General features: G+C 32.2%; 1 protein-coding gene across 5 annotated transcripts in view; it reads right to left on the bottom strand.

Annotated features, from left to right (window-relative positions):
- LOC127734316 (transient receptor potential cation channel subfamily M member 2-like) overlaps nt 1-17157 on the bottom strand; it is a 69410-nt gene that overhangs the window by 29666 nt on the left and 22587 nt on the right. For 4 of the 5 annotated variants that reach the window (XM_052244139.1, XM_052244143.1, XM_052244138.1 and 1 more), the window contains exons 7-12: nt 12498-12615; nt 11083-11179; nt 8985-9074; nt 5916-5990; nt 4852-4875; nt 751-893 (exon numbers count right to left, since the gene is read on the bottom strand). In XM_052244139.1, coding sequence (XP_052100099.1) covers nt 751-893; nt 4852-4875; nt 5916-5990; nt 8985-9074; nt 11083-11179; nt 12498-12615 — 547 coding nt within the window. The remainder of the gene's footprint in view (nt 1-750; nt 894-4851; nt 4876-5915; nt 5991-8984; nt 9075-11082; nt 11180-12497; nt 12616-17157) is intronic. The other variant, XM_052244140.1, reaches the window with a different exon arrangement.

The following is a 17157-nucleotide window of genomic DNA, read 5'->3' as shown; positions in this document are numbered from 1 at the left end:
GTTCTACCTAGAAGTGTTCTAAGTAGAACTGTCAGGATCAGTTCTAGGCTAGAACTGTATAAACTGTTCTAGGTAGAACTGTCCAAATCAGTTCTAGTCGTAGAACTGTCAGCAGAACTGACCAAATCAGTTCTAACCGTAGAACTGTCAGCAAAACTGTTCTAGCCGTAGAACTGACCAAACCTGCCAGGAGTGTAGAACAGTTCTAAATGACGTCACCATTCAGTGTTATTCATATCGTTGATAAAGCCAAACGCAAAATGAGAATTTTTTTGATATATATTATATTCATTTGACTTATTTATATTTAAGACAAAGAGTTCTTAAAACTGTTCTATGGATAGAACTGACTAAATCAATTCAGCCGTAGAACTGACTAAATCAGTTCTAATCGTAGAACTGTTCTAGTCGTAGAACCGACCAAAGATTTGGTCAGTTCTAGGTAGAACCGTCTAAAACTGTTCTAGGGTAGACCTGTCAGGATCAGTTCTAGGTAGAACTGTCTAAATCAGTTCTAGATAGAACTGACCAAATCAGTTCTAGGTTAAAACTGTTCTAGCTAGAACTGTCTAAAAGGTGTCAGGATGACAGTTCTACATACTTTCCTAGAACAGTTCTCCTTACAGATTCTGACAGATTTGATGAGAGGTTAGAAGTGATCTCCACTGTAACAGTTTCTTTTGTGCAAGACATAGAAGTGCGTGCATTCGGGAACATTGGAAGAGAATAGAATGTTTTCCTTTACTTTACCTGTTTTCCATCCGTGTACTTTTCCTGTATATACTGGTAGGCAATATAAAAGTAAAGGGACAAAGAGCCTGGTGTTAAGGCTATTTGGTAACGTTCCATCAAACCTGTCGATGGTACTTTGCCGCCATTACTGACAGTTGTATCTGAAACATTAACAAATCAATTTACTGATGAAATCTATTCAATATATACAGCTTTAGGTTTATTTTCACCAAAAGCCGATATCATCACCACGAAACATTTCTAATAGCCATAAAGATACAAAAGAATATGCTACCAACATGACTTAATGATTAAAGCCATATTTTATATTGTTATTTATTTACGACTGTCAAATATTAAAGTGGATATGACGAGATGTTGACAATAATTTACAACTTGGTGGATGTGAGTTTTGTCCAAGTTTTTTTTCAGGGTATTCTGTTCGTCAAATATTTTGAAACAGATTTATAGCCTGTATACATGTCTCAATTTTCATGAGCATAGTTTGTCTTAAGTTTAATTGGTTTGACTTTTCCTTTATTGAATTCTTCACTTTTATTTCAATATCAATAAATGTATAAGAAGATCGCTACTCTATAGCGAAATGTCCCCTACCGCTGTGCTGTAATAAAGAATACAAGTGTGTTTACATTATAGAGTTGTACCACAGAATAATATATCATATCATAAAGCATATTTCAACCTTTTGTATGTGGTTCTGTTATTTTTGTAATTCAAGGAAATGTGGAGTTTTGGCAAATTAGGGAATAGGATTCCAATAGGTCAATCCAGGTCATTGTGGTTCAATAGTAAAACAAATGGTTAGAGTCTAATATCCATCGTAAAAATGTAACTCAAAGGACGTCACAGTATGGTCAACTACACATGATGGCAAACAATCCTTCCAAGTAGAAGAGCATTTTGTTCAACGGTTCCAGAGAAATTGTGTTCTTCATGTGTTATTGTGATATGATAGTTAATAAAAGTTAAATGATAGAACCAAAACGACAGTACACTATTGCCAACAACACATTATTTTCATGCAATCTTACTAACTATGAGAGATTTTGCCAAACAATGTAGAAGGAGTTGCGAATACAAGGAGTCATTGTAGTACATTTTTACAAAAATGTTCGAAGTCCCGGAACTCTCGGAAAAATGGTCAACTCAAAATGTCAGTAAAATATCGTCAACTACAAATGTCGGCAAACATTTCTATGAGATATTTCTATCAAACGGTCTTAATGGCGTTGGGTTCAGAATGTCTCATTATGGAATAGTTCAGCCCAGGGCATACTCTGAAAAATATCCACCATCTGCTATGTCCCCTATATGTAGTAGCCGTTTTATGGGAGTCATGATAAATAATGGGATGATGGCCATTTTTAGGGTCATAAAGCATGGGCTGAAACACTATCCAATTGATATCAACAACATACATGACACACATTATCAAGATATTTTAAATCTTTTTTCTGAGCCTTTTATTAACATTCATCAAATGTCTGAATTTATTTCATACCTAGTTTGTGACTTTTTTTCTTGTGAGCTTTTTTAAGACTCTTTTTCCGCTTATCTATTTATAATAGGAATTATCAAATAATCCTAAAACAATTTACGAACCAATTCTGATTTTTAAAATCGATTTTCTGTATAGATATATATATATATATATAGATATATATATATATATGCATTCAGAAGGAAAATACACATTGTATACATGCATTTCTGTTACTTCGTATGAATCAAATAAATTTCAGAATCCAAATAACAGATTTGGATACATACCTCCGCAAATTTCAAAGAACAAAAATGTTTATTACATTTTGCTGTCATATATATTTTGAAACATCAATAGAGAAATGAACAAATTGGCAAAATTGTATGTAAATAAAGTCCTAAACATAATCTTCAACATTTGTTAAATAAAGAAAATAATCAATGGTTATAGAAAACGGATAAATTAATTCAGTTGAAATAAGACCACTTAAGTAAATTCTTATACATAAACCCCAAACCTCATATCAAATTGAAAAAAAAACAACAGTTTCCTTCAAAAAGGTGTTATTTGAACTGAGGTCATGAGATTCGAATATTATTATTAGTATTATTATTATTATTATTATTATTATTACTATTATTAAGCTATATGTTCAGCTAGTTGTATATTTGTTTTATATCGAGTTATTGTTTTGTTATAATTATCATTTTAATCAAATGCACAATTTGTATTTTACCTGAGTCACATCATACACATTTATAATTTACCTGACACTCAACATTTAAATTGATAAATAATTTAAACACTTAAATACAATAGAAATGATTTGATCAATGCCTAATGTATAAATTAAGCTACATGTAGTTTAATTATGGACATACATGTATCATGGTAGACATTGTGTTAATGGAGTTTTTGCCCTGTAGGATAGTAAAAAAAAGGCCGTAACTCCGATGAAAATGGTCAAGTCAAAATGACAGTTCAATATGGTCATAAACATATGGTGGCAAATTATGTACAATTTTTGTTTAACAGTCTTAAAGGAGTTGCGTAGATGTGGTGTACTTCTGATACGATAGTTATAAAAGTTGTCCAAGTCAATGTATAATAACGCTTATAATAACCCTTCTACAAGGCGTCATTGGTACAATTCTATAAAAAGAGCTGTTCAAGGTACCATAACTCCCGTAGAAATAGTGAAGTGAAAATGGTGATAGAATATGGTTAATTAAATATTATGACAAGTTCGACCGTAGGGAGGTCTTTGTTTGGACAATCCTGACACACCGAGAAAAAAAGAGAAAATTTACCAAACAGACGTTTTATTCCATTAATTAAGTCTCTTTCGAAGAGAAATGCCAAAATACATTTTACGCATGGCTGCGTCAGGTAAAATTATTATTTATTTTAACAACAAAAAACATTTTTCAGTCTCATTATATGTTATGATTACAATTAATCCCAAACAAAAGTAGTCAGTCAAAAGTCAAACTCTGTCCGATCTGACGTTTTTTGGACATCAAAAATTAATACGATCGTTTTAAGGTCAATTTCGACTACCTCACAAAATCTTGTTATGCACTATAAAAGTGTTAATGTCCCTTTATTGTAGCGATAAATTTACCAAAAGTTAAAATGTGCATCAACGACGATTTTTGATATTTCAGTCGTATAAACGGAGGAAATGATTGTTTTTGCCTTAAAGCTTTCAAAAATATTAAAAAGTAAAACCCCAAATGGCAACAACACACGATAAATATGAAACGAATTTACTGTTAAATAAATTTTAGTTTGCATTTTAATCAGGGAAAATAAAGACCTTTCACAGGTCATTATTTTACGCCTTGAAGTATATTTCATTGAAACTTGGTATCGTCCGGTTTGATTCTTCGAAAGAATGACCTATCGTTCTGAAAAAAAATAACTCAATATAGGTATATAAACATGAATATAGCTCTGATAGGCTTTTTATCGATTATAACAATGTATACAAAACAAAGCATCATTATAAAAATAAGGAGATATAGTATGATTGCCAATGAGTCAACAATCCACCAGAGTTCAAATGAAGTGGATGTGACAAGTATAGGCCACCGTCTAGCAAGCCTGTATACGAATTTAAATGATACTATCTGACAATAACAATCTGCAGTTCATTTAGAAAGGGCCTCTCGGAGTCACCCAAAAGCAGCCAAGCATTGGTAGAAATAGAAAAGTTTTAAAATAAGCACCAGATAGCAAAACAATTCATATAAGCTATAAAGTTAAGTAAATAGATTAAATGGAGTAATTAGTTTTGGCCATAAACTTTGATTCATAACTACCAAGAACAAGTGTGCTGTTAAAGAAAATACAAAGAGCCTGTCGATAAACTTTATCGCCGAAAAGCGCATTGCATATTTACTTTTTCTTTAAAAAAAAGGTTTAATGTAAGTTGCAGCAGACCATTAAATCAAATAGGGAAACGATTGTGTTGAAAGTCCTAAAGGCTTAATTATCAACTGAACTAAAAGGACAGCAAATGAATGTAATTCATAACGTCGAAGGATTTTTTTACGCAAAAAAAAATTAATTCCATTATTTTCATATGCTTTATTACACAAGTTATTACTTACTATTTGAGTCTCTCGCGCACGAACCTGAATGTAGAAGAAGTTTTAATTTCATTCTTTAGATTTTCAGTGTAGTTTTTTGTGTGATACCACCGCCACATTGTTGGCTGCTTTGTATGCCGGTAGGAATACAATCTCCTTTGCGAGTACTTGATATTTTTTTTTCTTCTTCTAGAAATGGTCATATTATGTACCATGTTATTTACTCAATTATTTTCAAAATTTGATATTCGAACACCACAATATTCATACATGTATTAACATGAGAATCAAGAGTTTTTGTTTAACACATTTTTCCTGTATCCACCAATTTTTCCAATAGAACAAAAAAAGCCTGTTCATTGATCTGACGACACTGTATCCAATCTACTTTCGATTGAGGACGATATTTGGTCCTTTTTTCATAAAATTTTTAACCACTTGGTCTTAAACGATTTTGATGTCCCCTGTAATACATGTGTCACATAACCATAGGAATCATATCTAAGATTCGATGATTCACAGTCTCAAGTTGAAGGAGAATTATTTATGAAGGTTGGTTGAGAACAAAACATAAAGACACAATGGATCATTTACAGGGCCTTCAGATGGGCATATCGCTCTCCTTTTAAACGATATTTCAGAGCTTGTGTTTCATACCATGATGAGGGTTGCTTTTTACAAAAAAACTTTTCAAACAAATATAATCTTCGAAAGTGTAACGGACGCCATCACGAGTTGGTTGACAGTTCTGGAATATTTAAGTCACAGATGACCACATATATTCTATTGGCGTAGACACAATCTCGTCCTTGTTTACTTGATTGTGACATAAACTCATCATAGATACCAGCGAATGAGACTAATAATCGAATTTGTACTTATCATGATCAACATGACGGATGGCACGTGTGGAGCAGGGTCTGTTACCCTTTCTGAACACAAGAAATTTCCCTTTTGTTTTGGTGTGGTAAGTTATATTATGATCTTCAACGTCTTTTTGTTTATTGTTACATTTCTCTCTTGTAGGGCATCAGCTTGTATGGCTAGGTGTACAATCAAATCTTGAAACTCTTGGCATTTCTCACCAGATGATTTGCTGTCTTCTTTTACAGCATTCGATGTGTTCGTCTGTGCTTGTCCATTTCCACTACTAGGATCCTCTGAATTTAAATATCAAATAAGTCTATTAAACAAAGTTTAGAGACTGCTGTTTCAAGCTAAACAACCCTTCTTCATAGACATCGATTTTATTGTTACATTAAAAGTATCGACATTCGTTCTCTGTTAATCTATAACTATTAAAAAACACTCTGGAAATATAGTTTTTCAAATTCATTCAAGTGATATTGATAATAAATATTAGAAAGAGTTGGTATGTTTGTGAATTGGTTTGTCAAAAAGGTTTTCAAAAAATTATGATATTAAATTCTACTAGTTGTTAACATTTTTGTTCGCTGGTCTTTGGTTAATAGTTTTCTCACTGGCAATCATACCGTATCTCCTTATTTTTATTCTACGAAGGTACACTTGTATATACAAATTTTGTATCAAATGTTCGTATATCGTTCCTCAATCATTTCTCACATTTTTATGCAAATTTAGATATCAAAAAGGAGAATAATTAGTCTAATGTCGAATGAGTATACACCGATTCACTAGTATATTTTAAAAATACCATAAAAGTCATAATTACTATTGTAATATCATACATCAGTTTGAATACAATAAATTATCAATGTTAATAAGTGATCCATTACATTGCGATATGGATTTAATTAATTATCTGAATAGGTTTACAGTAGCTTCCAGTTGGTACCCTAGGAACTTGCAGTTGGTAGCACATTGAAGCATACAGCTAACGAGCTATTACTTCCCGAGTGTATCACCAGAAGATAGCTATTACTTCGATAATGACATGAAAATACGGATATTGTTCGACTGAAATTTACTGTCGTAAAATTTTGGAAATCATTTAAAATTAAGCAATGTATCCCTCTTATGCATAGCTTTGATTCCTTGTACGAATTTGGTTTTACTTTGGGTCTTTTTTGGTTTTTTTTTTCAGCTCTTCAACGTTTGCATCAAGTTTTAGATTTTCAAATATTTTGGACCCGAGCATCACTGAAGAGAATTGATTGTCGAAGTGCGCATCTGATGCTGTAAAATTATGTAAAATATGAAGTGGAGCACATGAACTAGAGACCGGTTGGATCAAGTTTTAGATTTTCAAATATTTTGGCCACGAGTATCACTGAAAAGAATTAATTGTCGAAGTTCGCATCTGGTGCAGTAAAATTATGTGAACTATGAAGCGAAGCACCTGAACTAGAGACCGGTTGCCGTCTGTCAGAGTGGTGTTTAATGCTATTAGCTGATTGCGGCCGTTAGTTTAATCTGTAGAGTTGTTTTACATTTATTATCTGAATTTGCTCCTTCTTGAAGGCTGTACAATGACCTGACGATATTTACATACTTTTCCTTTGGTCTAATGTTCAACTTGAATAGTTGTCTCATTGGTAATCCAACAAACTCTCCTTATTTTCATATTACTAGCATTTTAAAAATATACAAATTAATTCGTTAATTCGTGAAAGGTTTAGCTAGCTATAAAACCAGGTTTAATCCACCATTTTCTACATAAGGAAATACCTATACCAAGTTAGGAATATGACAGTTGTTTTCCATTCGTTTGATGTGTTTGAGCTTTTGATTTTGTTATTTTTTAAGCTTAAGGAACTTTCCTTTTTGAATTTTCCTTGGAGTTCGATTTTGTTATTCTATTTTGTGAGTAACTTATAACCTATATCTCATCTTGGTTAAAATAAAACAGTATCACTGTTGGCTACAATAACTTTGCTTGGATACATGCATTGAAATGTTAATCAAAAGATTTTTTATCTGATTTTTTACCGATTGCACCAACTTTTATAATATTACGAAAGAGCTTCTTTATTGACAAGATGACACTGATTCCAATTTATTTTCGATGGATGACTGTATTTGGTTCTTTGTTAAGGAAGTTTTTAACCACTCGGTTTTGAACAATATTGAGGTCCCTTGTAATAACATAGCCAAAGGAATACATGTGTAATATCTAAAATTTTATGATTCACAGGCTCAAAATTAAGTTGAAGGAGCAATATTATTAAAATGAGGGTGTGTTGAGAACAAAACATAACGAAAAAATGGATCATTATAAGGGCCTGTATATGGAGTACACATTTCCCATTTGATAGGAAACGCACCGGAGCTTGCGTTTCCTATTATGATTTCCTAGAGGGTCGCTGCTTACAAAAAAGCTTTCAACCAATGTTTCCATGTGGTAAAGTTGAAGTCTCTTTGAAAGTGTAACGAACGTCAATACGAGTTGGTTGACCGTTCTGAAATATCTATGTCACAGAGGACCACCAATGCGTTTTTTTACTTGATTGTGATATCACCGAACGACACTTTTTGTCGAAATTGTACTTATATAGATATAAGAAGATGTGGTATGAGTGCCAATGAGACATCCCACCATCCAAGTCACAATTTGTAAAAGTAAACCATTATAGGTCAAAGTACGGCCTTCAACACGGAGCCTTGGCTCACCCCGAACAGAAAGCTAAAGGGCTCCCAAAATGACAAGTGTTAAGCCATTCAAACAGAAAACCAACGGTCTAATCTATATAAAAAACGAGATACGAGAAACACATCAACAAACGACAACCACTGAACATCAGGTTCCTGACTTAGGACAGGTGCAAACAAATGCAGCGGGTTTAAACGTTTTAATAGGCGCCAACCTTCACCCTTCCTGAAACAATAGTGTAACATCACAACATAGAAAGACACACTATAAAATATCAATTGAATTGGCTTAACTCAATCAAAAGACATATTAACAAAAACAAGTGAACATACACTGAACAAATAAATTTGGTCTATGACACAATGTAAATATGTATGATCAACATGATGGATGGCACGTGTTGAGCAGGATTTGTTACCCATCCTGAATACATTTACATAAAATTACCCCCTTTTTTGGTTTGGTAATTTATAGTATGATATTCAAAGTCTTTATGTTTAATACTATATTTGCTCCTCTTGTAGCACAAAAAATGTTGCTGAATGTAAAATAAAACATCTTGAAAATATTGGTAATATCTTACCGGATGATTTGCTGCCCTCTTGTAAAACATTCGATGTGATAGTCTGATCCTGTCTGCTTTCGCCTGGCTGTCCATTTTCTTGTTTGTGATCTAAATTAAAATATCAAATTATATCCGTAAACAAAATTATGAGGCTGTTTTTTAGGGCTTAACAACTTTTCTCTTTAGAAATTTATTTAATTGGAACATTAAATTATTATCGATATTTTTTCACTGTTAATCGGTAACTATAAAAAAACATTAGTTTATCAAATTCATTCCAGTGATAATTATCATAAAAATATATGTATATTTTTGAATTGATTTGTTGAAAGATTTTCAACAATTTATGGTATTGAATTCTTAAAATTTGATAATTTTACTGAGTATATAAGTTACAAATAGATACGTTTTCGTGTGAATTTCCATATTTCGTTCCTTAATCTTTTCGCATAGTTTTATGCAAAAATAAAGATATCAAAGGAAAAATGAAGAGTCTGATACGTATGAGTATATATGAATGAGTTTCGGCTTCACTAGTAACTCCGGTCGTGTTAAGCATGTTTAAATATCATTAAAAGTCATAATTGCTATTGCGACATCATACAGCTGAGTGAATACAATAATGTTTTACTTTGACAATTTGCAATCTTAATGAGTGATCCATTACATTGGGATATGGCCATGGGTTTAATGAGTTCTCTAAATTTGTTCATAGTAGCTGCCAGTTGAACTTGCAGTTGGTAGCTCATTTAAGCATACAACCATATAAGAGCCAATATCTGAGCAAACTTATTGTAGCCTACAAGGATACTGTTTAGATGAATCAAGAGGAGATATTGGTTATAGGTCAATGAGACAGCACTAACGAATAATAATATTTAGTCATTCAATACTCCTATTATATATCTCAATCATTGGGACTACAAAATATAGAAACAAAAGAAAGCACAATAAAACCATTTCATAAGCACTATAATTCCAGTATAATAAAGAAAAAAGACCAAAATACAAGTAAACCAATGCTTAGTAGTATAGTATCAAAGAATGAAGTACTTCGCTGCTAAACAACGAAGCTCTCACGCTGTTGTACTTCCTATTAATTTTGATAGATCATGTCCTAAGATAAGAATGAGATAAAATAAGGATATTTGGTATGTTGACAATGAAACAAATATCCAAAAAAGTCCAAAAGAAGCGGATTTAAGCATACAAAGAAAATTGTATGGCCTTCAACAATGAGAACAAAAGTTCATTTTTCATTGCAAAGTCCATTGTACACATGTAGAGAATTTCAGAAAACAAAATACATGTAAAAACATTTTGTACTATCCGTACTTGTATCTCATATTTTGCCTTAACATGGGTATAACTTCCATAAAGTCTCTCGTACAATCGTTAGTAAATGGGTATACTGGATTGGTAGTCGTTTATTGTATTTACTTGAACATCATATCACGATAGATGCCCCTAGTGCTTGAGAAAGTTAACACACGTGTTTTCATGGGTTCGTGTACTTAAACATTAGTGTTCTGTGTAGTTAGGTTGGATCCCCTCGCATTTATCGTTTTTCCTCCTTTTAAAACCAATAACTTATCATTTAAAAATATGTCAAACATGCCAAATACCGCTTCTCGATCTTTACAAGGTCTGATCCATCTTTATATATATAAAAAGTATAACAAAAAATACCGAATTCCAAGACAAATTCAAAAAAGGGAAGTCCATAAACTTGACAAAATCAAACGCTATCAATCAACGGAACAAGTGAAAAACAACTGCCATATCCCTGACTTGGTACAGGAATTTTCCGAAGAAAATGGTGGGTTAAACTTGGTTTTATAAACCTCCCAATTGTATGACAGTGTTTTTTTTTTTATAGTTCAGTAATATTAACAAAATGAGGGGGCAACCTATACAGACAGAATAGGCCAATGTGATAATAATTGGGATGTTAATGTTAAAATATTAGATTCATGAGCTTGAAGATCCCAGAATAAAACAAATGACGAACACATAATAACATACAACAAAATTAATAATAAATACTTTGCTCCTTTTTGAATATTTGTCTGTTGTGCATTGTTTTTCATTTATTTTTATATAAATATTGTTATACTGTTTATTTCTTGAAGTGACCATCCTGTGATAATTGCTTCAACTACAGCATCTTCTAGTTTAGGTTCCTTGGTGTCATCAACATCGTATACAGTAATCTGTAATATTGATTTGATTTGATTTAATTGTTTGTGTTACAATATGAAAGCTAAGACTTCCGAAAGATACATGACTTTTTGGAAAACAAATGGTTTAACATTAGACATGGTAAAATGGAAAAGTATTAATTATTACAAAAATGCAAATAAAGCGCGTTCATTGAAGTAACACAACATTTAAAACGTGCATGTGTGGATATTACTGATAGTATGAAAAGATAGTATGAACAAAGAATTATGCGATAATAGTGCAAATATTTGATAATCGAAAATTTAGGTCTACACAAAAGGCAGATTAAGATATGCTTGTTTGTAGGGTGAACTTTTACGATAAACTATTCTGACACTTGAAATTAAAATTCGACTATCAAACAAAAAAATATTTTCCAAATAATGTTAGACATCCACCTGTCATAAAAGCTTTTCCCAATATAAATAGTAGAATTCCAAGAGTATACGTAATGGCGCAGAAACCAGAACCCAGCGATTCTGAATAAGACTGAACATTTTATTCAAACGGCCATTTTAATAAATATGTCTTTGGTTGTCATACATCATTTATATAGGCTGTGCAAATACATGTTTGTAATTAAAGTATATTCTGTCATAGACGAGGATGAGGTAGCAACCAAACGAAATAAAATATTTGAGAAATACTGGAGGCAGACTAAAGCAAATTGGATATTAATCAGAACAGCATGGAGCAACGTGGAAATATCTGAAGCAACCGTGAGAATGGAATGTCTAAATCTATCGGACACAGGCGTGAGCAATACAAAATTATATAGGGATCAGCTATGAGCAGCGAAACAAATATATCGGGAACAGCCGTTAGTATCTCAAAAAACGTCGGGAACTACGGTGAGCAGCTTGATAAATATCAGAAACAGTCATCAGCAGCTCGAAAAGATTTACGAGCAGTCGTGAGCCGCTGGGAAAATATCGGGAGCAGCCTTGATGTATAAGCCCTTAAAAGCGCAGAATGCATTTCCGGTACCAATGTGTGTGACGTCAAAGACGACGTCACTTCCAGTGGATTATGCAACAATGCGATGACGCTTTGCTATAACTCCGCCTCCTCAAATACCTGTTCCCATTTACTACTTGCATTTCTTGAGCAAGTATGCATTAGTCAAATGCGCCTCATTTTTTTCTTTGTAGTCTCACTGACAAAATCATCCGTGAAGAAAGGAATTTAATATTGACTTTGCCAATTCAAATATTGCAAAAAATTATCCTAAACACTGTACGGAAAAGAAAGGACATATCGTGATCGCGGATATTACAAACAAAATGAAATAAAACATAATATACAAACCAGGTAATTATATTTCGTTATTTGTTTCATTATTTCCTGAAGAAGATCGAATACCGCTTTTTTAAAATATATTCCAAACAATAGTGGAGCTTTTCTCTTTAGCAACAGTTCTGTATCGCTACAAGCACAGAATAAAAATGAAAAAATGGCTGTAAACAAGCGTTTTGAAAATTCACTCACTTGAACGTGTTTTCAAACTTTTATTGGAATGATATTACTTTCTTTATCAATATACTTGTATTTTAGGCTGTTTAGTCGGATAGCATGGCCGAAACCATGCAGGTACATAAATCCATGTATTTGGAGTGTGTTATTACTAACATAGGTTGTACCGAATCGTCTAACGTACAAGCAGTAAGGAAAACTCGATTTTAAAATATTGTTTTCTGATGCTTTTCAATGCCAAATTATCGAATAGGAATTGTAAAAAAGCTAAGCTAAGGGTAACAGAATGAACGGACGATAAAGGCAACAACTTACAATCTTATTCAGGAAAGCTTGGGTTTAAAACAGCCGTCTTTGTCGGGACGTATTATAGTTTACCGTGGTCAGCCCATCAGTTAAGACTTTATACGATAACTCAATTTGCATTACCTCTGAGGAGACAAAAATTTCTAGAATTAACTTTTTTTCTTAATCCGATTTTTGGGTTTAAATGACTGTAAAAAAATAATTGGTGAAGAAAAAATCATATGGTGGTGCACTTCTTTTTTTGCTACGGCCATTTGAAAGTACCCAATTCTGATGATTTTCCCATTTTTCATCAATTTTTACACATTTTTTGGCTATTATCATGAAAAAAATCACAGTTTCACAATTAAACTTTTTTTGGACCAATCTGAATAAATTTAACTTAAAAAGCAAATTATTTCATCTTTTTTTTATAAATGATTGAAAAAATACATATCTAAGAAATTTGAAAAGAAAAAATTGATATGGGATGTACATGTTTCTGGTAAAATCATTTCTTGTACCCATCACCCATTTTCTCAACATTTTGGCTAATGAGACTGACTTGATTGGTAATAAAATTTGAAAATTTAATTACTCAAAAACTACTTATTGTAAATACACAATTTTTTTCACAGAGTTAAGTTTGATTATAATATTTTTTAAATTCATTGATATTTTCCACTTGTATCACATGTTTTGGAAATAATTCCAGAGCGAGATTTCAACGATACTGAAACGTCAGAAGAATACATCCTTAATCAATTCTCATTTAACTTTAACACATCAAAAGAATTGACGGAAGAAAATTCTCTTTTGATTTTAATTATTTGGTTGAGTCTGTCTAGAGTTTACGACATCAAATTAAATTTAAGGCAATTTTTCATATACCGCCTATGATCTCAAGTATGCTTGCACTGATTTCCTGAAAGCTTTACGCTATTATTGGGATAGATAAAAGTAAGCTCCCTTTCGATTTAGAAAGTTGCCCCCTTATTTGAGCATGCTTGGATTGATTTACTAGAATTTTATATAATTTTAGGAATATGTGAAAATAAGATATGTTCGTATTTTGAAAAAAATTCGATTTGTCATTTCAGATTTATGGCACTTTTTAAAGTCAGATTAATAAATGCAATTCTGTACGTCTAGATGGATTGCATCAAAATACTCCAAACTTCACATTGCAGTTGAGATTTGTGAATTTAGACTCGCTTTTGATTTTGAATAATTTCTGGTTGGTCGTTTTAGAGTTATGGAACTTTTAACAGTGATATTTGACACAATATGTTTACCCTCAATATCCGACTGTTTGTTCTGTGAAATTTCGATGAGGGTGATAGTCCAATATCAATGTAGGTGATTTGGTATAAGGAACAAACCATGCAACCTCATTTTCTTTTGATATAAAAAAAACTGATACTATTAGGAACACGTTTAATCTGCATTTTTCTCTGAAATGTTTTGATGGTACTTGTAGTGACAACTATGGCATGGCATTGGTTGCAAAAATTTGATATTTTTCATTTAAATGCAATATTTTTTATTTAATTGGTATATTTCTTCATTTAAATGCAATATTTTTTATTTAATTGGTATATTTCTTCATTTAAATGCAATATTTTTTCATTTGAATGGTATATTTTTTCATTTAAATGCAATATTTTTTATTCAAATGGTATAATTTGTCATTCAAATGGTATAATTTGTCATTCAAATGCAATATTTTTTGTTCAATTGGTATAATTTGTCATTTAAATGCAATATTTTTTATTCAATTGGTATAACTTGTCATTTAAATGCAATATTTTTTATTTAATTGGTATATTTCTTCATTCAAATGCGATATTTTTTTATTTGAATGGTATATTTTTTTCCTTTAAATGCAATATTTTTTATTCAAATGGTATACTTTGTCATTCAAATGCAATATTTTTTATTCAATTGGTATATTTCTTCATTTAAATGCAATATTTTTTATTCAATTGGTATATTTCTTCATTTAAATGCAATATTTTTTTATTTGAATGGTACAATTTGTCATTCAAATGCAATATTTTCTATTCAATTGGTATAGCAGTTTTTTTTATTTATATGCAATAATTGCATTATGGGAAATTCTTTGACGTCTTAAGGTCAAATTTGCAACAACGTTTCTGATTGGTCGGTAATTGTTTGGATTTCCCCCTTTCTTTCTAAACATGAGTGACCAAGAATTAAAACAACGCGTCGGAATATCGCCCCCCTAACTAAATTTGGCGTTCGTGCGAGTTCATGCACTGGCTGTAATGCCAATAATGGCCAGGTCGAGCAAAAAATGCGAGTGACAAGTAATAATAATTATTTTGACACACAACCTGTTCATGGATAGAAACAGATGCCTGCGTGCATGGCAAAAACGCCTCCAATGAAAACCCTTTCTGAAGAAACTCCCCGACAGTCTACACATTGAAATAAAAAAAATGCATAGCTAGCCCTCCCTCTAAGTCCAGATACATGTAATCATGACGTTCTCTGATGCTATATCATTTTTTCTTTTCTTGATCCTCAGAGACGTTGCAGGAAGGCAGACATAAAAAGAGTAAAAAGCCTTCCAGAACGTTATAATTATTTAGACTAAGCCCCATCTTTTTTGCTTCATGTAGAAAAAAAATCACCTAATTACGACAGCAGAACCAGAGACCCACATGAAGAGACCTAAGCTGTGATACTCCGGAACTAATTCTTTAATAAAGACAATTCGGGATAAATTGGAACCAGTTACTAACCCATGTTACAACAATAGTCCTATGACATAGGACGTACACTGTATAAGGCCTGAACTTCACATTTTGGACTATCTATAATATGTGCTCTCATGTCTTATGCCGCACATCATTTTACATTTAGGATTCGTTGCTGAGCTTTTTTTTTACTGTTCACATCTCCGAATCCCTTAATAGAATTTGTTTTTCAAGCCCCACAGTAGTTCAATAATTAATATACCTATGTCTTTGCATAAATAAGTATGCAGGGCATATTTCAAAACATACAGTATATAATTAGATACAAATCTCTAATGATTTGTATCCAACAAATTATAGGATTGTACGTTTAGCAATTATCTAGACCCATACAAAATGTATAATATTATAAGATACATCTAACAGGGGCGGATCCAAAACCTCGGTGTCTAGGGGAGGGGGGGGGGGGTCAGATTAAGATATTTGTATAGAGATGTATATATGACATATTTGCAGTAATGGCTAATGTGTGTGTGTGTGTGTGAGGGGAGGGGATTCAGATTAAAGATAGTTTCTATAATTCTATATCTTTTAGTTTTTACCATTTCACTCTATTCTTTATCCTTTGATCTCTATTATATTTGTGCTAAACATGCGTGAAATATTTGTTACTGGACATTTGGCAACCAAAAAACAATCGACGCATTCTTTATATTTCATCATTTCTTTATTATGTTTATGTTATCTATAGGTTTGGTCCCGCCCCATATCCATTTTTTTGCACATTATTCTCTCTATGTAAACCCAATGCATGTCCTGATAAATGGTGACTCATGCATAGCATCAAATGTGGTTATTAAAACAAGAAACATATTCATATTATAATAATTTACTGTATGCTTGGACTTATAGATAGATGTCATTAGTCCCAGATCATGTAATAAAGTAGGTCTTATAAAAATACAATAGCATTTTAATGATGATTATATATATGTATATATATTTAACAATGCCAATTTTTGGGGGAAAAGGGTAGGGGCAAGGCGTTTTTAAAACATATTAATGGGGCGCGTTTTTTGTTCTTCGGTAGTGAGCCAGAAGAAGTCCATTTCTGTTTTTTTTTTTTTTTTTTTGCATTGGGAAGATCTTCTGGCTCTCTTCCACGTCTTCTTTTTTGATATGTTGTCTAGACGTCAGAGGCACATAACAAACATGGCGTCGTTTAGTCTAAATAACATTAATAAATTTATGAATTCAGATATATTAGAATGTGAACTGTTTTATAAACGTTTTTATGGTATGACAGCCTTAGTAGGACATCCCTGTAGGACGATAAGCTGGATAAATATAAGAACTACACGGACAATAACAGTTAAGGGAAGATTATTTGATATTCTAGGTAAGGGATTTTGATTGATTGGTGTTTAACGCTACTTTCAACACTATTGGGCTATTCCGTAGTGGTCAGTTTAAATTTATAGATAAAG

Source organism: Mytilus californianus, unplaced genomic scaffold (assembly GCF_021869535.1).
Source record: "Mytilus californianus isolate M0D057914Y unplaced genomic scaffold, xbMytCali1.0.p SCAF_3, whole genome shotgun sequence".
Taxonomy (NCBI): Eukaryota; Metazoa; Mollusca; class Bivalvia; order Mytilida; family Mytilidae; genus Mytilus; species Mytilus californianus.
Note: the sequence above shows the minus strand (reverse complement) of the source record. Positions and strands in the feature narration are given on the sequence as shown.